Source organism: Camponotus floridanus, unplaced genomic scaffold, assembly GCF_003227725.1.
Source record: "Camponotus floridanus strain SB8 unplaced genomic scaffold, Cflo_v7.5 scaffold51, whole genome shotgun sequence".
Lineage (NCBI taxonomy): Eukaryota > Metazoa > Arthropoda > Insecta > Hymenoptera > Formicidae > Camponotus > Camponotus floridanus.
Window position 1 is genome coordinate 921,702 of NW_020229670.1, and position 25,539 is coordinate 947,240.

Below are 25,539 nucleotides of genomic sequence, written 5' to 3' on the forward strand. Positions count from 1 at the left end.
AGGGAGAGAGAATCCGATTACATCAAAAGGGAAAGAAAGAAAGACAGAGAGAAAGAGAGAGGGAAAAAGTTTACGCTTTCCGTATACCCCACTTCCCACTCTTTCGACCCTTCCGCGGCTCTCCCCCGCTGCTGGATCGGCGCGCGGCACGAGCAAGTGACGGCGGACAGTGAGGGGCAGACCCGAGGATCGCCGGAGACGGCCGAGCACGGCCGAACGGTCGTTCGAATCGCGGCTCCCGCGTCAGTGCTGAAACCGCGTCCGCGGTTCACGGTTCACGATATATCCGGGCTTTGCCGCGATTGCGTTTTTTTTTTTCATACGCGTCCCGGGCCGCGCGTACGGATAAAAAACAGGGGGGGTTGGGGCGCGGCGCTCTTCCCTACGAGATACCCGAGGAACAATCACGGTGATCGCCTGCGATCACCGTGATTTCTCGCTCGCGACGATCGCGACGATCCTAGCGAGAGAGACAGAGAGAGAGAGAGAGAGAGAGAGAGAGAGAGAGAGAGAGAGAGAGAGAGACAGATAGAAAGACGGTGCGCGAGAGGGGGAAGGAAAATAGAGCGAGATACGAGAAATCATTTTCGAGCTTCCCTCGTCGCCCTCGAGATTATGGCTCGTGTCGCGCTGCGGATTTCGAGGCGCGGGCGAGCTCGTCGGCAGTAAGGATTACGGGCGATGTTTCCCGCGAGTGAGTATCATGAACTGTGCGACGATCGATTGATCGAACGCCGGAAGGAGGAGATCGGAGAATGACCGCGTCGTCGATCGACGCGTGATCCCGCGAGGAAAATTCCCATCATCGAAGGAAGGACAAACGGACCGACCCCGCGCCTGGAGGAGGGAGGAGAGGCCCGCGAGAGGATATTCGCGCGTCGCTCCAACGTCACCGGGGACGAGAGTGCGAGCGGACGCGCGACACGCGCCCGCGCGCGCGCGCGGGCTCGCGCCGACCGTGTCTCGTGAAGTTGGCCGCGCTTCGGCGCGCGAGATTCAATCTAGTCAGCCGAGTTTCGCCGGGGGAATTTACATCTTTCTTCTTCCCTCGCGACCTCCGAGAGGAACGCGCTCTACGAAAGTGTCGAAAAAAAGGTAAACAGTCGGCGAGCGAGAGAGAGAGACAGAGAGAAACAGCGAAACAATCACACACAGAAACAGTCTTGACGCAAGGTCGAGCCGTGTTTACGTCGAATATCGAGGGACGCTGCGTGTTCGACGACGACGATACGCAGTGCGGTATCGGACGTGTTCACGCTCGGACGAGCAGCACGAGCGGCGACGTCGATGACCGGGCGACGAGGACGGGTCGGACGAAGGAACGCGCGGCACGCGACTTCCGTTGGCGTTGGGGCGACCGGGCCGGGGAGTTCGCGTCGCGGTTACTCGAATGCCGCTGATCCTCTCGATTCTCTCGAAAGCTCTCGCGAGTCGAACGGTTAGTGCGCGAGCGCGGTGGCCGCGCGCGATATATCGCGACGTTCGCGGTGCAGTGATATCATCGCCGGCGAGGTGCATCGTATGCGCGCTGCATAGTTGGAGAAAGTTGAGAGAGGAGGATATAACGTATACATATATATCGCATACACGCGTAAAGGCGTACACAGGAAACGTGACGTGTCGGAAAGTGTCGAATCTGTCGAGAAGGCGGGACGAACAAAGTTTGCGTAAGTAGTGCTCGTCGAGATTAACTCATGTATCCCTGGTACCGGGACAGCGTCGCGGCCGCTGCCGCGGCTGGCCTCGGCGGGCCTGTCGGCGTGGTTGGTTCCGGGTTCTGCTCGACCGGGCCGGGCCAGGGTGCGACCACGATCAAGACTGAGAGCGGATACTCGGACTGCATGCTCGCCCTCGACTACGTCCAGAGCAAGGTAAGCGATTTTATGTACCTTTTTATTGTTTTTGCGGGTTTATATACGATAAGTGCAGTCATTTTTGGCTACCCTCTTCGTTCGTCGAATATAAAGATCGCGTGCAACGTCAACGCGAGATGAAGATCTTACTACCAGCTTGATGATAAATATATGTTGAAAACGCGAAACTTGATTTCGCGTAGTCTCGGGTCTTTAAAGTTTAAAGTTAATATTTCATTCGCGTGCGGAATCTTGAAATCAGATACATGTCCGAATATATAGATAAAGTAGAATTAAAAATTGGACAAATCGCGATTTTGAAAATTGAAATCGTTGTACATGAATTAGGAAAGAATTGAATTACCAAGTAAATTATGCAAAAATTAAGCAAGAGACCTACTTCGTTTTTATTGTATTTCAAATTTTCATAATGCTTTTATTTTCAATACCAATTTTCTTATACCGAAAATTTAGAGACAATTAATAAAGTTTAACGTTAATATTTAATTCGCGTGCGGAATCTTGAAATCAGATACATGTCCGAATATGTAGATAAGTGGAATTAAAAATTGGACAAAACGCGATTTTGAAAATTGAAATCGTTGCAGATGAATTAGGAAAGAATTGAATTACCAAGTAAATTATGCAAAAATTAAGCAAGAGACCTACTTCGTTTTTATTGTATTTCAAATTTTCATAATATTTCTATTTTCAATACCAATTTTCTTATAACGAAAATTTAGAGACAATAAAGTTTAATGTTAATATTTAATTCGCGTGCGGAATCTTGAAATCAGATACATGTCCGAATATATAGATAAAGTAGAATTAAAAATTGGACAAATCGCGATTTTGAAAATTGAAATCGTTGCAGATGAATTAGAAAAGAATTGAATTGCCAAGTAAATTATGCAAAAATTAAGCAAGAGAACTGCTTCGTTTTTTATTGTATTTCAAATTTTCATAATATTTCTATTTTCAATATCAATTTTCTTATAACGAAAATTTAGAGACAATTAATAAAGTTTAATGTTAATATTTAATTCGCGTGCGGAATCTAGAAATCAGATACATGTCCGAATATATAGATAAGTAGAATTAAAAATTGGACAAATCGCGATTTTGAAAATTGAAATCGTTGCAGATGAATTAGGAAAGAATTGAATTACTAAGTAAATTATATAAAAATTAAGCAAGAGACCTACTTCGTTTTTATTGTATTTCAAATTTTCATAATATTTCTATTTTCAATACCAATTTTCTTATAACGAAAATTTAGAGACAATTAATAAAGTTTAATGTTAATATTTAATTTGCGTGCCGAATCTTGAAATCAGATACATGTCCGAATATATATAGATAAAGTAAAATTAAACATTGGATAAATCGCGATTTTGAAAATTGAAATCGTTGTGGATGAATTAGGAAAGAATTGAATTACCAAGTAAATTATATAAAAATTAAGCAAGAGACCTACTTCGTTTTTATTGTATTTTAAATTTTCATAATATTTCTATTTTCAATACCAATTTTCTTATAACGAAAATTTAGAGACAATTAATAATTAATATATTTAATTACAATGATAAATACTTTTGCAAATTGAACGGATAAAAATGACGTACGTAAAATATAAAAATAAATATTTTTCTAAATTTAATATCAAATAATACGTATAAATTAATTTTAGGTGCGATTTTTAAAGAAGATTCATATAATCAATAGTGTATCATTGTTTTCAAAATTTTTGCGATAAATGAAAATATTTTGTCAAATATTTGCTTATAAGATCATCACATAATGAAAAATCGTTACATAAATATTTTTTAATCAATATGAATCTTTCATCACTTTTCAGCATATATTTATTACACGATAAACAATGCTTTGTCATACGATAAAGAATAGTTTATTTTTGCTATTGTTGCTGTGGTGCTTTTGATCCCGTTTACTTTTCGGCCGAATTGTTGCTGATCGCACGTTTGCGAGCGGTGCGGTATTTCTCCTTCCTGACATTTATACGACGACGGGTAAACGAGGCAAAATATTACCGCCCCTCGCCGAGAACCTTAGGAATGTAAACAAAAATTATTTCGATCTTATTGGAGAATGTACACATAAACTGGTTTTATATTAGCTTTCGCGGTAATTCGCGTTATAGATTTTTTTGCGATTATAGTTGTACAAAAATTTCATTCTACAAAAATTTGCTCGTGTTGTATAGAATACAGTGGCTTGTAATGTAAACTCGTATCAGAACAAATGTACAATGTAAATGGTAAATGATTTATCGTATTTTCCGCAGTGAAAGTTATTCCAAGAAAAATTGTTTTGATTTTGAACACAGTTATCACTAGGAAATCTTGAGTTATCTTTAGATAAATTATGCACAAATTTATTGAAATTTACATTCCATACAAGTTCTAAAACATTTAGCAATGATATATTTAAAAATAATAGTTTTTAAAATATTCGCTCTTAAGAAAATGAGGTTTTTGCGATAAAAGGATCATGTCTTGCGTAAAAAAATTGCATATTATCTACTATGCTGTTATTTATCTTACATTTCATTCACATCATTCATTATATTCGCGACAAAATAGCGATTTGCGTACTGATATTGCATCTTAAATTATTAAATTATTGTTGAAAGAAATAAATATTACCTAGTATGCTGTATGACATTATTTATAAGATCAATACGTGACAAATTAGCTTGGCGATTTTGCGATATAATTTGATGCGTTACGAAGAAATAATTTATCATTTAACGATCTAATATCGTTTTTTTTTGCATTCTCGTTTTTTGCGTTTTATTTTTGCATTCTCATTTGAGAAGGAAACAAATATATTATCTCAATGATCAATTATTCGATATGGTAAATTCCGTCTTTAATACTGTTGTTGTAGAGTACAAAAACCTGGAATAACTTCTTTCTTTTTTTGCGATGTTGATTATACTCATACCCGGTACAATAATAACGTCGTAAGTGCCCGCAGATGAAGATTAATACCTGGATAATCGCACGGTGGCAATGAACTTGATTTTTCAAAGGAAAATTATCGTATTCGCGTCACATGTTACATTTCCACGTATATCGTTTACTTTGAACGTACAAATAAGCAATATAATCACGTGCGTGTCTAATATATTAAAACTATAATTCGTGGAATTTATTTTTGTTATAAAATTTATTTTGATTAAGCTTTGAATCATATAATCTGCTGAATAATTTTTAATTCTTAGAATTAATATTTTTTTTAATTGCAATAAATTTTTAATTATGATAAATTTAAAATGTTTTAATTAATTGAGAGGCACGTGTCGTATTATTTTACAATGAGTACAAGTGCGAGAATTTTGTGAATTTTAGATGTTCTTCTTTGCAAATTTCCAACAATTTGAAGCTGCAATTTTGCAGTATACCGTCGGCGAACGGCGCGACTTCAAAAGTCGTGTATCAAAAACGTATAATGATACAGAATGGAATTAAATTACTTTGTAAAAATGATTATCTTCGAAGATTAGGTCGAAATAAATTTTAATTTATTCTGATCGGTCCCCCAATTAATTTTCATTCGATAATTCATCTCGTTTCCCCGCGTTGCTTCCATCTACGGTTGCAATGAATTATCGCGTTAATCCTTCGATTTGCTTCGTGCATTTTCTTATGAACATCGTAGATAGCGGGCAAGAAAAACTGACGAACCCGTGCCGCGACTAAATCGACAAGAAAGTAATCTGACGTGTCAACCTGTGAAAATGATTTGCTTATAAAAAACGTCAAACGTATTATCAAGTGGTTTAGGAACTCTAACAAAGTGCCATTTATATCAACGAAAATTCTCAAATTTGCTGGTACGAAGATTTCTTTGCGTAAAAATAATAATTGATAATAATTGATTATAATAATTGATTATTATCCGACAAACTCGAGTCATAGGAAAGGTTTAATTTTTAAAAAACACCGCTTTGAAAATAACATCACGATATGTTTCATTTGTATTTCGAGCATTGATTATGATACCTAACGCATTTTCTCTTTATTTTCTTTTCTCTGTCTTCCCTCTTTTTTTTTGATGGCGATGATATTTTTCTCGGTTATGAACGGGTATAATAATGTTAATGGACGTAATACGCAATCACGCGTGAATGTAATTCGATTTTGACAACGTATGACTTGACTGGTTTTTCGCAGATGATAGTCAATTACTTTCGGCGCCCCGAGCGACGTCATTATGCGTGTGCTTTATATGATTTTATCGCTCTTCTCAATTGCACCATTTGTAAACCGTGAAATCATAGAATAAAGTATTTACGAATCAAATTCAAAATTGTCGCTCTCGGATAAAATTCCTATAATATATATGATTTTATACAAACAATTGAGTTTTCTTAAATTTCGCGAAAACGCGATGTGTTAATTTGATCTGATATCATTACAAAATTCTGTGCAATAAAATGCTAAGCTTCTTTTTTATCATGTATAATCGTTTAATAGCTACTTAACAGGGCCGTATAATAATTAATGATAGCAATTAGACCGAGTGTTGACGACTCGGTATTCGTTAACGAGTGATTAAGATCTAAGTTCGATCATAATTTCTAGCAATTAGTCACACAGTGTACATAGAACGCTATTTCCTCGTGTAATTATAACTTATTTATATTATTTCTTGTAAAAGTGTGTATCACTACCTTTGCTTTATTAATATATTTCTATTGCACATATTATTTATACTAGAGTTCATTATTCTCTTTTTAATTAATATATATTTTATTGCATCTCTGTTACATCGTAAATGATCGATGTTATCAAATGATAGGAAATAGTAAAGTTAAAAATCTCGCAAGCGATGTGTGTGATGGAAATAGTTTGATTTTTATGCACGTAAAATCTTATTAAATTTTATTCTTAAAATAAAGTCTTTTTAAATTTTATTCAAACACAGATAAAATTGGATAATACTACTGGAAGAATCATATACTGTATAATAAATATCGATATATGTATGTAATACATATATAGAAAATATACAATAAATAAAATATTAAAAAATACAAATAAATAAAAATATTAAATATTAATAAATATTAATAAATATTAATAAATATAAAATGTATGCACACACAGATATATAATTTATTAAATCGCTTGTATCTTTTTCGCAGAAATTTTACAACAGACACTAGTTGAATATTTTATTTAATCTGCTTACACACATTTCGCAAATCAGAACAGATTAGAAATTATTACATGCTTATTTCTTATCCTACACTAATCTAGATTAAATTATTTAATCATATGTTATGTAAAAGTCCAGCATAATGAATATAAGTTGAATTTTAATATTCTGATGTGTGGCTAAATCTGTGGATAGATAGTATAAGTAATACACGATACGCTATAATCAAACAGAAATTTTCGAAAGAGATTTTATTTCTCAATTTAACGAACCTATATATAATACTATGTTTTTATCAATAATTATCGAGCCATCGAGTGATTTTTTGTCACTAATCTGACGACTTTCGCGTTCGACGTGCACGGAATAGATTTTCCTGCGGTGCCGGCCACTAAATGAATAGCCGCGCAAATTAATATCGCACGCACAACATGTAATTGCCCCGGCAATTATCAGATCCTCTTTTAATTATGTATATTATATGTCCCGACACGAGGCTCTCTTTGTTGGCCCCGCGTCCCTTTACATTTTCCCGCAATAATTATCGCGAGCTCGCGATAATACGCATTCGATTCGAATAGATTGCCGGGAAAGCGCGACGACAGCTGATTATAAAAATAATTACGGCGTATGGGAGAGGAGCCATGGGGCCGTGACTAATTATCTCTCCCTCGGGGGAAATCACCGCCGCGATCTGGAAGTCAATTCGGGTTTCTCACGTGTTTATGATAATACCTCCCATCGATATCTAAGCATCCCTCTCTTGGGAATGCATCGATGCATACATTTATTACCTCCCTGAAAACACTGTATAGTTTGACTGAATCCTTTCACTTTGATCCAAGCACCGCTCTTTTTTCTCCGTTGGGAAATACGACGCAAGAAAAACCGGCAATTCTTAAAGTTTGCATGCCGGTGACGTAGATTTACGTATCCTATGCCCTCGGCAGGTCTAAACGACGTTAATCATCTCTAGCTAGCGCGAGCATGTCGCTCAATATCTTATATATGTATTATATTTTTATATTTTCAATATAATAAATGTTATCTGCACGTGAAAGATTCTTTAAATGAAAATTACATACATAAAATTGTTAGGAAATATTGTATAATATAAAAATAATGTTTATTAATAATTACCTTGAGTTTTTTTATGTACATGTTTAATTCTATTTATATATAGAAATTATTTCTACAATTTTAAATTATAAAATATTATAATTTATAAATCTTATTTAATTATTAGTAATATAATATACTTGAATTAGAACATATTATGTATTATAATGTTTTTAATATAATATATGCTACCTGTACGTGAAAGTTTTTTTAAACGAAAATTACATCCATAAAATTATTACAAAATATTGTATGATATAAAAATAATGTTTATTAATAATTACATTGATGACATTGTGTACATGTTTGATTCTTCTGTTTATATATAGAAAATTATTTCTACAATTTTAAATTAAAAAATAATTTTCTTACAATTTATTCCAAATTATTAAATTATAATTTATTATTTTCAAATTTTTACGGTGTTTTTTTAAATGTATTTTTTTAAATATGGATTTTGCTTGAAGCTTTGTGTTGTATTTTACGTGCTTGGATGGGTCATTCACAATGGAATTATCTGTCGAATGAATTTGCCGAGAATAAATGCGAATAAACGCGAGTAGGATGCGAAAAAAAGTATCGATGGTGTGTTCGGCGCTAGTGGCAGCGCGACGGCGGTTTATGCTTCTTGTCGGCTCGAACGTGAAAACGGAGATGGTTCCATAAAGACCGAACGAAAGAGAACTTCATTGGCTCTTCTTATCCTGGTAAAAACGCGCTGAAAGTGTAACGTGCAACCGATTTCCCCTTCGTCCTGCCTCACCACTTTTCCACATAGCGACCATAAGTACCGCGGTTCGTTCTTTGTAGATCGAGCGGAACAGTCACATTATCGCGAATGATCGTACATCCTTAAATATGGCAAATCACTGTTATTTTGACTGAAAAAAATAAGAGAAGAAAGGTTTATTATTTTAGTTGCTTGATTCCTCCACTTCTAAATGTTTTTGTAAAACGAAACATTTGTTATAGAATAAAATAACTATCAAACTAGATTGTAAAATATCGTAAATTATTCACATGTGTGTCAATTTTGTTATGTAATATAACTATTTTAATTTCGCTAATTTATAATTATTTAATCAGATAATTATTCAAGTGATTAGTTGATATTTTTGCAATAATAATATTTCGATGTCACAAAATATAATCGAAATGTAAGAAGTTGTCACGCGTTTTTTTCTGTTTCCAAGTTTTCGAGAAATTAAACTACTTGAAAAATTATAATATTATTATCTTTAATTACAAACTTTTCCTATTGCGCTTTAAGAAATCTTTTTTTTTCTCAAAAAGATCGCGAGACTCATACGGCGATGCGTGCTACGAAAGGAAATAATCAGGATCGTTGGCTCGATTCTCATAATTCGGAATGAAATTAACTGGCCGTGTTGATTTTTCCGCTTGGGGAACCCACCGACCGTTACGAGAGGGCGGCTCGTTCAAGTAAGAAAAACATTGTGTTAATGACGAGTCGAAAATGCATGGAAGGCGCTCTCTTGCGCGAATGAATTGTAAAAATTTGTTTTACGCGAATTTAAGGACAAACGGAAATGATATGTTCCGTAGGCCATTCTGACATCGTTGTGATATATCGTGAGATAATGATATTTATTTTATACTAAATATGGGTCTCTTATTTTAATAAGAATTACGTAGTCGTTATTTAACGATTATGTAGTATTTACGTAGTCGTTATTTTAATGAATTATGTAGTCATTATTTAACGATTTTATGATCATTAATTTTATCACAAGAAAAAATGTTGCGAAAGATGCACTTATTCAAATATTGTTGGAAAATTCTCATTAATTTTATACGATACTTTCGAAAATTATGCGAATATTGTTTCTTTTATAGGTGCTATATTTTAAATTTATCTTTATTGTTGGCGATACATCTGTTGGATAAAACTTTAGCTCTGAGAAACTTTTATCGGATATATTTTTGTCTTCTTTTTTGATACATTCTGTACTATAATAATAAAATTAGCTCAAGTGTCGATTGATAATTTTGAAATGTCAGTGTTTGAACTTGCGGGTTTACGACCTGACAAATGTCGAGTCGCTCGCGCAAGATTTTCAAGTTAAAGACAGCCATTGGCCGTCAGGTGTCCGTAAATGGTCGCTTCTGGATCCGGGCGGCTTTCCAAACTTGGGGGGCCCAAGGACTCTTTTGCGCGATTCTTGATTGCAAAAATGGCTCGGGCGATGCATGACTGGTACTTGTATCGCACACCACAATCTCATCTAAGTTCAAGGCAACTGACACTTGCAATCCAGATGTGAGTCGATATATGCATGCGATATAATATTAGTATATTATACACTGAGAAAAATCATTTGATTCATCGTTCGTTTGTATCAACAAGACATATATGATTGAAGGTATTTTGGTTAAATTAAACAAGAATTTCTAGTTATCATGATAAGACTCGATTTTTTATAACTAGAACATTTATAGATTTTACTGTAAGGATTTGGTTATTATTTTCTAGTTGGATCTCCAAAATTTCTTGTTACATTAATTTCTTTGCTTACTCTCTTAATTTAATTCGTATTCAATATTTGCCATAAAATGTATATAAAGAACTAGTATTAACGTTAAATCCAAAGTATTTTTTTTCTCTTACGAGCAGTAGTGCCAGAAAGAGGACGCTAGCTCTCTGATTGTGTGTGTTTGAGCTGCATCCTCTTCTTGCATCACTGTTTATCAGTTTAATTTCTAACAAACTGAACTTAAAATAATTTATTCAATAATCTGGATTGAATTTATGCAATAATCGTGTTGGAATTCAGAATATTAAACAGACTTTTGAGATTAGATGGAAAAAATTTTAGACGATTTGGTGCTGGTGAGTTTAGCATTATTAATCAGAAAATTTGGTAAATTTAACAGGAAGAAATTAATCAGATTCATCTGGTAATTCCTGGTTCGTCCATTTTTTAACAAACATACTGATTGAATCTACCAGAATTCTAATTAATGCAACCATTCTTTTTTCTCAGTGCACTGTTTATCAGTTTAATTTCTAACAAACTGAACTTAAAATAATTTATTCAATAATCTGGATTGAATTTATGCAATAATCGTGTTGGAATTCAGAATATTAAACAGACTTTTGAGATTAGATGGAAAAAATTTTAGACGACTTGGTCCTGGTGAGTTTAGCATTATTAACCAGAAAATTTGGTAAATTTAACAGGAAGAAATTAATCAGATTCATCTGATAATTCCTGGTTCGTCCATTTTTTAACAAACATACTGGTTGAATCTACCAGAATTCTAATTAATGCAACCATTTTTTTTTCTCAGTGCACTGTTTATCAGTTTAATTTCTAACAAACTGAACTTAAAATAATTTATTCAATAATCTGGATTGAATTTATGCAATAATCGTGTTGAAATTCAGAATATTAAACAGACTTTTGAGATTAGATGGAAAAAATTTTAGACGACTTGGTGCTGGCGAGTTTAGTATTATTAACCAGAAAATTTGATAAATTTAACGGGAAGAAATTAATCAGATTCATCTGGTAATTCCTACACTGAGAAAAATGAGAGAAATGTCCGAAAAGGTAACAAACGGATGTTATACCGATCACTTTAATCGGATATCTGATCGGAAAGTTCCGAATTTTGAACTTTCTGATTAAGTATCCGATCGATCAATATTTTTTGATTGGATATCTGATCGATTTCTTTTTTTTCCGATTAAAGTGATCGGTATAATATCCGTTCGTTACATTTTCACCGGTTTTTTTTTCTCAGTGTACAAGAATTCTGTTTCGTCCATTTTCCAACAGACATACTGGTTGAATCTACCAGAATTTTAATTAATGCATCCAGATTTTTATCTCAGTGAAGACAATTGCGAATTTGACAAGATAGAAAAATTTATCGCGCAAGTCTGCGTCAATCGGGTGTATTTAGTAAACGGAATGTATTGTTTGAAATCGGTTTTTTATCGACGCAAAATCGCGGCAACTTAATCAAACATGAGATCGCATGACATACATATTTGGTACCAGTTTGTTACGGTTAAAGGTCCGAATCGAAACGACGATAAACGGTGCGACGGGAAATCTCGTGATGTTGCGGAGAGGATGAAAGGGTTCGGTTCCGCCGAAAGGGAGAAGCGCTCGAGGTCGTGGCCATTACGGCCGATAAACAGCTCGAAATATCGCCGAAAGAAGAATTCAGTGGTAATGGAGCGACCGGGCAAAAACGCGCGGCCGCGCGCGCAAAGAAAATTAACGGCAAAAGGGAAGAAACGAACGGGCCGCGCACCTACGTGGCCTATCGAAGGAGTCTCGGTACAAAGAGGCGAAAGAAGGGAAACGAGGAGTGACGGAGGGCGGCTGCGGGAGGAGAAGAAGAACAACAAGAAGGAGAATGCATCGAGCAATAGCAGCCGACAAGCGGAGGGAGGAACGGAAGAAAAGAAGAGAGGAAGGTGCGATCGGAGCGTGCGCGTCCAAGTGATGCGTCGCGATGCATCTTTCTCTCTTTCTCTCTCTCTCCCTCCCTCTCCTTTCTCCAGTTCTTCTTACCCTCCTCTCGCTCATACATCCGCCATTACATCCGTCTCTCTCTCTCTCTCTTCTTTTCTCTGTCTCTCTCTCTCTCTCTCTCTCTCTCTTTCTCTCTCTCGTGTTGCGGTGACTCGGTTCTCCAGGTAGTTCGTCCTCCGATTGGCGGTTGTGCACGCAGGTGCGCGTGGGTGGGGGAGGCGTGGTACCCACCTCCTATTGGCTACCGGATCCTACCCACACCGGAAGTGGGGACTCGGAGGAGGAAAGAGGATAGGAATGAGGGGGGCAGAAGCTAAAGGCAGCTCCTCCGCTCGGGCTCGGTCGAGAGAGGGCAAAAACAATATCGCATCTCGCGCGCAACGTCGCAAAAACCTGCCAGGTGGCATTTCGCCTTACCTTGAGGGTTACTGCCTTTTACACGCAAACATATACGCGCGTCTATGTGCATCTACGTGCATACCCGTCTGTGAAAATCCCGCGCCGCCACCACGCGAATCTAGACGCCGCCATGCTACCGCCAGGTATTGGCGAGGGGATGCATTCGCACCCTTCTTATTTCTTAGTCGAAGGGATCAAATTCGAGGAAAAGTTTTATGCATTTTTCTCCCGATGGAATGAGAAAAAACGAAGTAATTCTCTCTCAAAAAGTAGAATTTCTATATTTTATTAGATTCTTTCAAAGACGATAGAAGCTGTTTTTCGAAATATTTAACGTTAAAATTGAAAAATTTATTGCGAAAGTAGCATATCTAATTAAATTTTTGTTGAGGGCGATTTGGATTGTCTTTTAATTCGTCAAAGTGTACTTTTCTCCCTATAAACTTTCTTTTGAGACATTTTTATATAGACGCGAAAATGTTATATTGAGAAAAAAATCTGGTTGCATTAATTAGAATTTTGGATTCAATCAGTATGTCTGTTGAAAAATGGACGAATCAGAATTTTTGTAGGAATTACGGATGAATCTGATTAATTTCTTCCTGTTAAATTTACTAAATTTTCTGGTTAATAATATTAAACTCGCTAGTACCAAGTCGTCTAAAATTTTTTCCATCTAATCTCAAAAGTCTGTTTAATATTCTGAATTCCAACAAGATTATTGCATAAATTCAATCCAGATTGTTGAATAAATTATTTTAAATTCATTTTGTTAGAAATTAAATTGATAAACAGTGCACTGAGAAAAAAACTGGTTGCATTAATTAGAATTCTGATAGATTCAACCAGTATGTCTGTTGGAAAATGAACGAATTAAAATTCTTGTAGGAATTGCCAGATGAATCTGATTAATTTCTTCCTGTTAAATTTACCAAATTTTCTGGTTAATAATATTATAAACTCAAATAATAATATTATAAATTCATCAGCATCAAGTCGTCTAAAATTTTTTCCATCTAACCTCAAAAGTCTGTTTAACATTCTGAATTCCAACAAGATTATTGGATAAATTCAATCCCGATTATTGAATAAATCATTTTAAATTTAGTTTGTTAGAAATTAAACTGATAAACAGTGATGCAAGAAGAGGATGCAGCTCAAACATTCACAATCAGAGAGCTAGCGTCCTCTTTTTGGCACTATTGCTCGTAAGAGAAAAAAAATATACTTTGGATTTAATGTTAATACTAATTCTTTACATACATTTCATGGCAAATATTTAATATGAGTAAAATTAAGAGTGGCAAGGAAAGAAATTAATGTAACAAGAAATTTTATAGATCCAACCAGAAAATACACTAACCAAATCTTTATAGTAAAATCTATTAAATGTTCTAGTTATAAAAAATCGAGTCTTATCATGACAACTAGAAATTCTTGTTTCATTTAACCAAAATGCCTTCAATCACATACGTCTTGTTGGTACACAATCAAACGATCTTTCTCAGTATACAAATATTATATCTAAATAACTATAATAATATAAAGATTTAAAGATACGTCTAAAGATTATCTAAATTTATTGTCTTAATTCTTGAAGTCATAACGACGATGAATCATTAATATTACATTAATTCTTTTATAATTGTTACATTTAGGGGAATATGATAATGTAAAAAAATTAATTCGTTATTAAAGTAAATAAATTTTAATACAGTTTCGGTTTAAAATATTAAAAGTATCGGTAATTTAAAATACTAGAATAAAGAGATAAGATTAATAAAGATATAAACATTTTTTGATATAAGAGAAATCCAAAATTAATAGACATACGTATAAAAAAGGATAATGACAGTAAAACGTTTAATTAATATTGTAATAATTAATATTGTAATAATTAATATTGTTTCGTAGTTATTAATCGTAGAAAGAATCTTAAAAATGTAATTATGCAACATTACTTATCGTCATTTTTACAAAAATCTTGGAAGATTCGATAACTTTAATGTTCAGCAGAATGATGTTGCCAAATCATAAGATGGTTCAATTGCTTGCTTTGACATTTGAGATTTTCTACAAAAATAATATATTAATTTGAGGAAAAGATTATGTTAAAAAAATATGTAAACGATACATATACAAAGAAACACAAAATTTACGTAATTATTCATGTAGTGTTCTCTATGATTATTATATATAAAACTTAGAACTATAATAGATACAATTCCAGTTTTTTATCCATCCACTCACAATCAAGTTACGTGAAAAACACGGAATTAACTTTCGACTGTAGGAACCAATGTAGCGTCCGCGTGACACTTTCGAAGCTTTAATCGCTACATAAATCTTCGCGAATAATAACGTAGCCATCCATTAGGACAATTTTTGACGGGTTAGTATAATTTAGATTCAGGAAATAAATGGACGCAAGGGAATGTGTGAAACGCGAATCGAACGTGAATGTTTTATCAACGCGAAAGAAGGTGTCAAGATAAAAGAGCGATAAAGTATGTGTCAAACGAATGTGGAACCAGAACTCGTGCGAGCAGTTGCAGATTAACATTACTGCGAGATGATTGCTAACTTATTGCAATTCGTGACGTATATAACTGAAAGATAGAAGTATGGTTATAGTGAAAACATGTGTATTTTGAAGGAGAATCTAGATAAATTCGTATGAAATGTTATGATTCATGAATAGCATTGATTAATAGAACATTTTTCTTGGACAGTCAATTCTAAAATGATCGAATACATCATATTATTATTATAATATTTAATACAAACTATTTTTTTAATATCTATGTATGTATACACAGAAAAAAATAAGTGTTAAATCAAAACTTATATACTTAAACTAATGTGTTGATTGTTTTGTATATACGCAACAATTTATAAGCTTTTTAGAAGAATTTAATAATTTTAAATTTCAACAATATTATAGTCTTATTTTAATATTATAATTGTCATCTCAAGAATATATAATTATTTAATTTTACTTTAAGAAAATTATAATCTTTGATTTAAAAATATTTTCTATCTAACATTGTTTCTTTTTCATTCAAGAAAATTAAATCTTAAATCATAAGACTATATTTTTCTTGATTGAATTATATAAAATGGTTTCATTCAAGTAAGCAATTATTCAAGCAATTACATTTGTCTTTAATTAACGCAATATAATCTCATTTCAAGATTTCTATGTTAAAACTAAATATATTTTCAAAACAAGAACGTCCTTTTTTCTGTGTATAAATAAATAAATATGCTTATACCTATTATTATAATATTTAATATAAGCTCGTTTATATTTAAAAAAACCTGTTTAGCTCTCTTTTTGTTTGTGCATTAGCGATTTAGTTAAAATTAAAAAAATATGCGTATGAAACACAAGTATTAATAAATTTGGACATTAATTAAAAACGTCATTTTAAGTTTCTCGCAGTCAATATCTCGTTAATTCGTGCAATTTTAAAAGATACATGTATATATCTAAAAAATCGCAAAAATTGCATTTCGTTTTTTAAGGATGTTTTGTATGCACAATCCTAGCAAAAAGTAGCTGAAAATCAATATTGACGAATATCCACTTTTGGTGTATTTTGAATATGACAAATTGTGTGGAATATACAATTTGATCTTAGCTACAACGCAGAGATGTATTTTTAAATGTTTATTGTATTTTTACTGAAATATTTCGAATTTTGTTAATCGAAATGATTAACTTTTGGCAGAAAATTTCGCCTTGTGACAGATACATGGCTAATTTCATTGAATTATATTTAATATGTTTTTAACCAGTTAGTACTTGTATAATATTATTTGTGTGACCAAATATTTCCTCTGTATCTAAACTTTTGCAAATTGTAAACAAATTCTGAATATTATTTCCATGTGTTTTTGTAATTTGAATCGACGTGGTTATACGTTTCCCATAAGAACACATGTTAATTCGGTGCAAATTAGAATCTTTATAACTTGTGAACGTTTTAGTGAATCGATTTAAAAATTGCACTGCAGTTTCTAAACATATGTAAGGACATTCTGTACAATTTTTATTAAATTCTCAATATTTTGAAAATAGGTACAAAACATCCTTAAAAAAATTGTATATTAAAAATTGATATATTAAAAAAATTCGACTAATATTCGAATAATTTAAAATTTGGCTTGGATCAGTGATATTTTCGTACAGATCGCTAAACATTTACAAATTTGTTCACTGAATATTACGAATACAGGTCTGAATCGGAATGATTAACTTTTGGCAGAGAATTTTGCCTTGTGACAGATACATGGCTAACTTCATTGAATGATATTTAATATCTTTTGAACCAGTTAGTACTTGTATAATATTATTTGACCAAATATTTCCTCTGTATCTAAACTTTTGCAAATTTTAAACAAATTCTGAATATTATTTCCATGTTTTTGTCATTTGAATCGACGTGGTTATACGTTTCCCATAAGAACACATGTTAATTCGGTGCAAATTAGAATCTTTATAACTTGTGAACGTTTTAGTGAATCGATTTAAAAATTGTACTGCAGTTTCTAAACATATGTAAGGACATTCTGTACAATTTTTATTAAATTCTCAATATTTTGAAAATAGGTACAAAACATCCTTAAAAAAATTGTATATTAAAAATTGATATATTAAAAAAATTCGACTAATATTCGAATAATTTAAAATTTGGCTTGGATCAGTGATATTTTCGTACAGATCGCTAAACATTTACAAATTTGTTCACTGAATATTACGAATACAGGTCTGAATCGGAATGATTAACTTTTGGCAGAGAATTTTGCCTTGTGACAGATACATGGCTAACTTCATTGAATGATATTTAATATCTTTTGAACCAGTTAGTACTTGTATAATATTATTTGACCAAATATTTCCTCTGTATCTAAACTTTTGCAAATTTTAAACAAATTCTGAATATTATTTCCATGTTTTTGTCATTTGAATCGACGTGGTTATACGTTTCCCATAAGAACACATGTTAATTCGGTGCAAATTAGAATCTTTATAACTTGTGAACGTTTTAGTGAATCGATTTAAAAATTGTACTGCAGTTTCTAAACATATGTAAGGACATTCTGTACAATTTTTATTAAATTCTCAATATTTTGAAAATAGGTACAAAACATCCTTAAAAAAATTGTATATTAAAAATTGATATATTAAAAAAATTCGACTAATATTCGAATAATTTAAAATTTGGCTTGGATCAGTGATATTTTCGTACAGATCGCTAAACATTTACAAATTTGTTCACTGAATATTACGAATACAGGTCTGAATCGGAATGATTAACTTTTGGCAGAGAATTTTGCCTTGTGACAGATACATGGCTAACTTCATTGAATGATATTTAATATCTTTTGAACCAGTTAGTACTTGTATAATATTATTTGACCAAATATTTCCTCTGTATCTAAACTTTTGCAAATTTTAAACAAATTCTGAATATTATTTCCATGTTTTTGTCATTTGAATCGACGTGGTTATACGTTTCCCATAAGAACACATGTTAATTCGGTGCAAATTAGAATCTTTATAACTTGTGAACGTTTTAGTGAATCGATTTAAAAATTGTACTGCAGTTTCTAAACATATGTAAGGACATTCTGTACAATTTTTATTAAATTCTCAATATTTTGAAAATAGGTACAAAACATCCTTAAAAAAATTGTATATTAAAAATTGATATATTAAAAAAATTCGACTAATATTCGAATAATTTAAAATTTGGCTTGGATCAGTGATATTTTCGTACAGATCGCTAAACATTTACAAATTTGTTCACTGAATATTACGAATACAGGTCTGAATCGGAATGATTAACTTTTGGCAGAGAATTTTGCCTTGTGACAGATACATGGCTAACTTCATTGAATGATATTTAATATCTTTTGAACCAGTTAGTACTTGTATAATATTATTTGACCAAATATTTCCTCTGTATCTAAACTTTTGCAAATTTTAAACAAATTCTGAATATTATTTCCATGTTTTTGTCATTTGAATCGACGTGGTTATACGTTTCCCATAAGAACACATGTTAATTCGGTGCAAATTAGAATCTTTATAACTTGTGAACGTTTTAGTGAATCGATTTAAAAATTGTACTGCAGTTTCTAAACATATGTAAGGACATTCTGTACAATTTTTATTAAATTCTCAATATTTTGAAAATAGGTACAAAACATCCTTAAAAAAATTGTATATTAAAAATTGATATATTAAAAAAATTCGACTAATATTCGAATAATTTAAAATTTGGCTTGGATCAGTGATATTTTCGTACAGATCGCTAAACATTTACAAATTTGTTCACTGAATATTACGAATACAGGTCTGAATCGGAATGATTAACTTTTGGCAGAGAATTTTGCCTTGTGACAGATACATGGCTAACTTCATTGAATGATATTTAATATCTTTTGAACCAGTTAGTACTTGTATAATATTATTTGACCAAATATTTCCTCTGTATCTAAACTTTTGCAAATTTTAAACAAATTCTGAATATTATTTCCATGTTTTTGTCATTTGAATCGACGTGGTTATACGTTTCCCATAAGAACACATGTTAATTCGGTGCAAATTAGAATCTTTATAACTTGTGAACGTTTTAGTGAATCGATTTAAAAATTGTACTGCAGTTTCTAAACATATGTAAGGACATTCTGTACAATTTTTATTAAATTCTCAATATTTTGAAAATAGGTACAAAACATCCTTAAAAAAATTGTATATTAAAAATTGATATATTAAAAAAATTCGACTAATATTCGAATAATTTAAAATTTGGCTTGGATCAGTGATATTTTCGTACAGATCGCTAAACATTTACAAATTTGTTCACTGAATATTACGAATACAGGTCTGAATCGGAATGATTAACTTTTGGCAGAGAATTTTGCCTTGTGACAGATACATGGCTAACTTCATTGAATGATATTTAATATCTTTTGAACCAGTTAGTACTTGTATAATATTATTTGACCAAATATTTCCTCTGTATCTAAACTTTTGCAAATTTTAAACAAATTCTGAATATTATTTCCATGTTTTTGTCATTTGAATCGACGTGGTTATACGTTTCCCATAAGAACACATGTTAATTCGGTGCAAATTAGAATCTTTATAACTTGTGAACGTTTTAGTGAATCGATTTAAAAATTGTACTGCAGTTTCTAAACATATGTAAGGACATTCTGTACAATTTTTATTAAATTCTCAATATTTTGAAAATAGGTACAAAACATCCTTAAAAAAATTGTATATTAAAAATTGATATATTAAAAAAATTCGACTAATATTCGAATAATTTAAAATTTGGCTTGGATCAGTGATATTTTCGTACAGATCGCTAAACATTTACAAATTTGTTCACTGAATATTACGAATACAGGTCTGAATCGGAATGATTAACTTTTGGCAGAGAATTTTGCCTTGTGACAGATACATGGCTAACTTCATTGAATGATATTTAATATCTTTTGAACCAGTTAGTACTTGTATAATATTATTTGACCAAATATTTCCTCTGTATCTAAACTTTTGCAAATTTTAAACAAATTCTGAATATTATTTCCATGTTTTTGTCATTTGAATCGACGTGGTTATACGTTTCCCATAAGAACACATGTTAATTCGGTGCAAATTAGAATCTTTATAACTTGTGAACGTTTTAGTGAATCGATTTAAAAATTGTACTGCAGTTTCTAAACATATGTAAGGACATTCTGTACAATTTTTATTAAATTCTCAATATTTTGAAAATAGGTACAAAACATCCTTAAAAAAATTGTATATTAAAAATTGATATATTAAAAAAATTCGACTAATATTCGAATAATTTAAAATTTGGCTTGGATCAGTGATATTTTCGTACAGATCGCTAAACATTTACAAATTTGTTCACTGAATATTACGAATACAGGTCTGAATCGGAATGATTAACTTTTGGCAGAGAATTTTGCCTTGTGACAGATACATGGCTAACTTCATTGAATGATATTTAATATCTTTTGAACCAGTTAGTACTTGTATAATATTATTTGACCAAATATTTCCTCTGTATCTAAACTTTTGCAAATTTTAAACAAATTCTGAATATTATTTCCATGTTTTTGTCATTTGAATCGACGTGGTTATACGTTTCCCATAAGAACACATGTTAATTCGGTGCAAATTAGAATCTTTATAACTTGTGAACGTTTTAGTGAATCGATTTAAAAATTGTACTGCAGTTTCTAAACATATGTAAGGACATTCTGTACAATTTTTATTAAATTCTCAATATTTTGAAAATAGGTACAAAACATCCTTAAAAAAATTGTATATTAAAAATTGATATATTAAAAAAATTCGACTAATATTCGAATAATTTAAAATTTGGCTTGGATCAGTGATATTTTCGTACAGATCGCTAAACATTTACAAATTTGTTCACTGAATATTACGAATACAGGTCTGAATCGGAATGATTAACTTTTGGCAGAGAATTTTGCCTTGTGACAGATACATGGCTAACTTCATTGAATGATATTTAATATCTTTTGAACCAGTTAGTACTTGTATAATATTATTTGACCAAATATTTCCTCTGTATCTAAACTTTTGCAAATTTTAAACAAATTCTGAATATTATTTCCATGTTTTTGTCATTTGAATCGACGTGGTTATACGTTTCCCATAAGAACACATGTTAATTCGGTGCAAATTAAAATCCTTATAACTTGTGAACGTTTTAGTGAATCGATTTAAAAATTGTACTGCAGTTTCTAAACATATGTAAGGACATTCTGTACAATTTTTATTAAATTGTCAATATTTTGAACATACATACAAAACATCCTTAATAACTAACTATGCATGTATATAAATAAATAAATATGCTTGTGCTTACATTAACAATGTACGTAAAGTTAAATCGATATAAAATGCGTGCCCGTGCGAAAAGATTGCGCGACTTGGTAGTATTGTATAATTTCAACTCACCGGAAGGTGTAAATTTCAAATTATCAGGACTCATCGCGTGTCCACGGATGGTTTGATAATTGCCGCTTCTATCCGACACATAAGCGATACATAGCGCGGCGTGTAATAGAGAGTTCCGTGATTCTGTCTCTCACGGCCGTATCTTTCGCAAGAAATAAAAAGACACACACATATATATCGCGGACGTACTTGTGCGTATTACACGACCGACATATCGTGCGATCCGCGAACGTTTGAACAATGGCGAATAGCGACCCCATGAATAAAGATCAGAATGTTTGTACAGCGATCGTGCCGTCACTCGTCACGAAATCCACCGTGAAATGTGATTACGGACTGTCGCAAATTACTATCGAGCGGTGGAATTTTTCGCACAGACGGTCTAATAACTTTTCAACGTGTCTCTCAGATAATGTGTGGAAAATAAGTTCCATTATAAATTCCGATTTTAAAACGAATCGAAAGGTTGGGATTACTTTTGTCAATTTTCCTTTCCGGCCGCAATTTTGACGTGAAACTCATTAAACATTCATATTTTTATAACATTTTTTAAGGATAAAATTTAATTTTCATAATAAACGCAATGCGTGTTGAAATAATTTGATATTTTTAAATATTACATTTCATCTTTTCGATTGCAATTTTGAAGTGAAAATTATTAAACTTAATATTTTTGTAATACTTTTTAAGGAAATTTAATATTAATTTTCATAATAAACGAAATAATTTTATATTTTTACGTGTTTCCTGGTAAAAAATTACTCTCGTTTGCCTCTTCGATGTGAATTATTAAGCATTGATAATTTTATAACACTTTTTAAAGATAAAATTTAATTTTAATTTTCCCAATAAATGTGATGTGCTGAAATAATTTGACATCTTCACGTTTTTCCGCGATAATGGAAAACTTGCGTCTCGTTCGCTCGTGTATGAGATGAGAAAGTAACAAGCTTCACCGAACGATTCGGATCGATTCGGCGAGGATACAATTCCGAGCAAGGCTAGGTATAAATTAATTAGACAATTAATCGTGTAATGGTTTTAATTGGACCCTGTTAAGTGTCAATGGTGTCCGCTGGGCGTAATCTTCGCCGTAGCATCTACCTTATCTACATACATACGCCGTCGTGTACGGTCCAAGTAAAACAAACCGGCGACCACATGCGCTGAAACGCGGATCCGGGATCTCGAGTCGCGGTTGTTGAGATTATAGATAAGTCGGCGAAATTTAGCAGATATCCGATATTGCTTGATAAGCGAGCATGCATTACTTGATCGTATCCTATGTACGTTCGCCTCTCTAACGTAGTGCGACTCGATACAACGATATTTTCTCCCCGATTTCTCTCGCATGTCTAAATTGGGATCATTTGGAATTTGCGCTTAAAATCATCAAGATATTGCGAGATTTTCTTTTCAGTATTAATGTCGAAAATCAATCAAAATAATTAGTCTGATAATATTACAAACATGTGTAATGTGATAAAGTTGAAGAATAATTGTGAAAAAGTTATATCTCTTTTCGCAATATTTTTTATATGGTTAATCAGAAGCAAAGCGTTTAGATAATACGGAGATATTCTATACAAGTATTCCTAATTTATAAACATAGAAAAAGTGAGATTAAATTAGTATATATATATAAAAGAAAATAAATAACGAGAGAGATTTGATGAAGAAAAATATAATTTTGAAAATATTGTAAAAATCACATATAAAAATATACATTGAATAAACGACTTTAAGAAATATTTAGATTATTCTTTCGCTGATATAATGATTCTCTTTTGAAACAAAAAGTATTTTCTTTGGAAATAAATTTTATATGCAATAAAGATTAAAAGATAGATTAGAAGATTTTTTTTCGGTAATATTATTAATCACATTTGATTGAACGTTTCCAAATTTCCATGTGTGCGAATGCTTTGGTCCCTGCGAATCGAGCGTCTCATTTAGCTCTGGAAAAATCTCGTTCGCAAGTATAATTACAGGGCACGAACGGACGTATATAATTTCTCGTGATCGTGACTGTATTATGATCGTAACTTTCTTGGCTCGTAACTCGCCGTAATTCGCGCCAAAAAGTTTACAACGTTTTGCGCGACTGATTAACGTTAATGGTTTCTACACGCGAAAAAAAAATAAAAACAGAAGAGTCAATTGCGATACGCATTAAGAATGTTTTTACTTATATTCAAAATATTGAGAATTTAATGAAAATTGTACAGAATGTCCTTACATATGTTTAGAATCTTTAGTATAATTTTTAAATCGATTCACTAAAGCGTTCACAAGTTATAAGGATTTTAATTTGCACCGAATTAACATGTGTTCTTATGGGAAATGTATAACCATGTCGATTCAAATAACAAAAACACATGGAAATAATATTCAGAATTTGTTTAAAATTTGCAAAAGTTTAGACAAAGGAAATATTTGGTCAAGTAATATTATACAAGTACTAACTGGTTAAAAAGATATTAAATATAATTCAGTGAAGTTGCCATGTATCTGTCACAAGGCAAACTTCTCTGCCAAAAGTTAATCATTCCGATTCAGACCTGTATTCACGATATTCAGTGAACAAATCTGTAAATGTTTAGCGATATGTACGAAAATATCACTGACCCAAGTCAAATTTTAAATTATTCGAATATTAGTCGAATTTTTTTAATATACCAATTTTTAATATACAATTTTTTTAAGGATGTTTTGTACCTATTTTCAAAATATTGAGAATTTAATGAAAATTGTACAGAATGTCCTTACATATGTTTAGAATCTTCAGTATGATTTTTAAATCGATTCACTAAAGTGTTCACAAGGATTTTAATTTGTACCGAATTAACATATGTTATGGGAAACATATAATCACGTCGATTCAAATGACAAAAACACATGGAAATAATATTCAGAATTTATTTAAAATTTGCAAAAGTTTAGATACAGAGGAAATCTTTGGTCAAATAATATTATACAAGTACTAACTGGTTAAAAAGATATTAAATATAATTCAATGAAGTTAGCCATGTATCTGTCACAAGGCAAAATTCTCTGCCAAACGTTAATCATTTCGATTAACAAAATTCGGAATATTTGAATAAAAACGCAATAAATATTAAAAAATACATCTCTGCACTGTAGCTAGATCAAATTGCAATATTCCACACAATTTCTTACTCAAAATACACCAAAAGTGGATATTCATCAATATTGATTTTCAGCTACTTTTTGCTGGGATTGTACATACAAAACATCCTTAAATTTGTATAAAAAATTCTGAACACAAATTCTGAATTTTGAATATTGTAAATATATAATATATTCATTGTACTGTTATTTTTACTATTATCTCGTCTTATTACTTTCGTATATTCGCGAAATAACAATAACGATATCATCATAATAATCAACCTATTTGTGACTTAATTTATATTCTGCTGAAAATAAG

General features: G+C 32.2%; 1 protein-coding gene across 1 annotated transcript in view; it reads left to right on the plus strand.

Annotated features, from left to right (window-relative positions):
- The first annotated feature begins 508 nt into the window (after positions 1 to 508).
- The window catches only part of LOC105254391 (zinc finger protein rotund), a 207,768-nt gene continuing 182,737 nt past the window's right edge, over positions 509 to 25,539 (plus strand). The window contains exon 1 of the mRNA XM_025412504.1: positions 509 to 1,871. Within this exon, the coding sequence (XP_025268289.1) occupies positions 1,695 to 1,871 (177 nt within the window). The 5' untranslated portion in view covers positions 509 to 1,694. The remainder of the gene's footprint in view (positions 1,872 to 25,539) is intronic.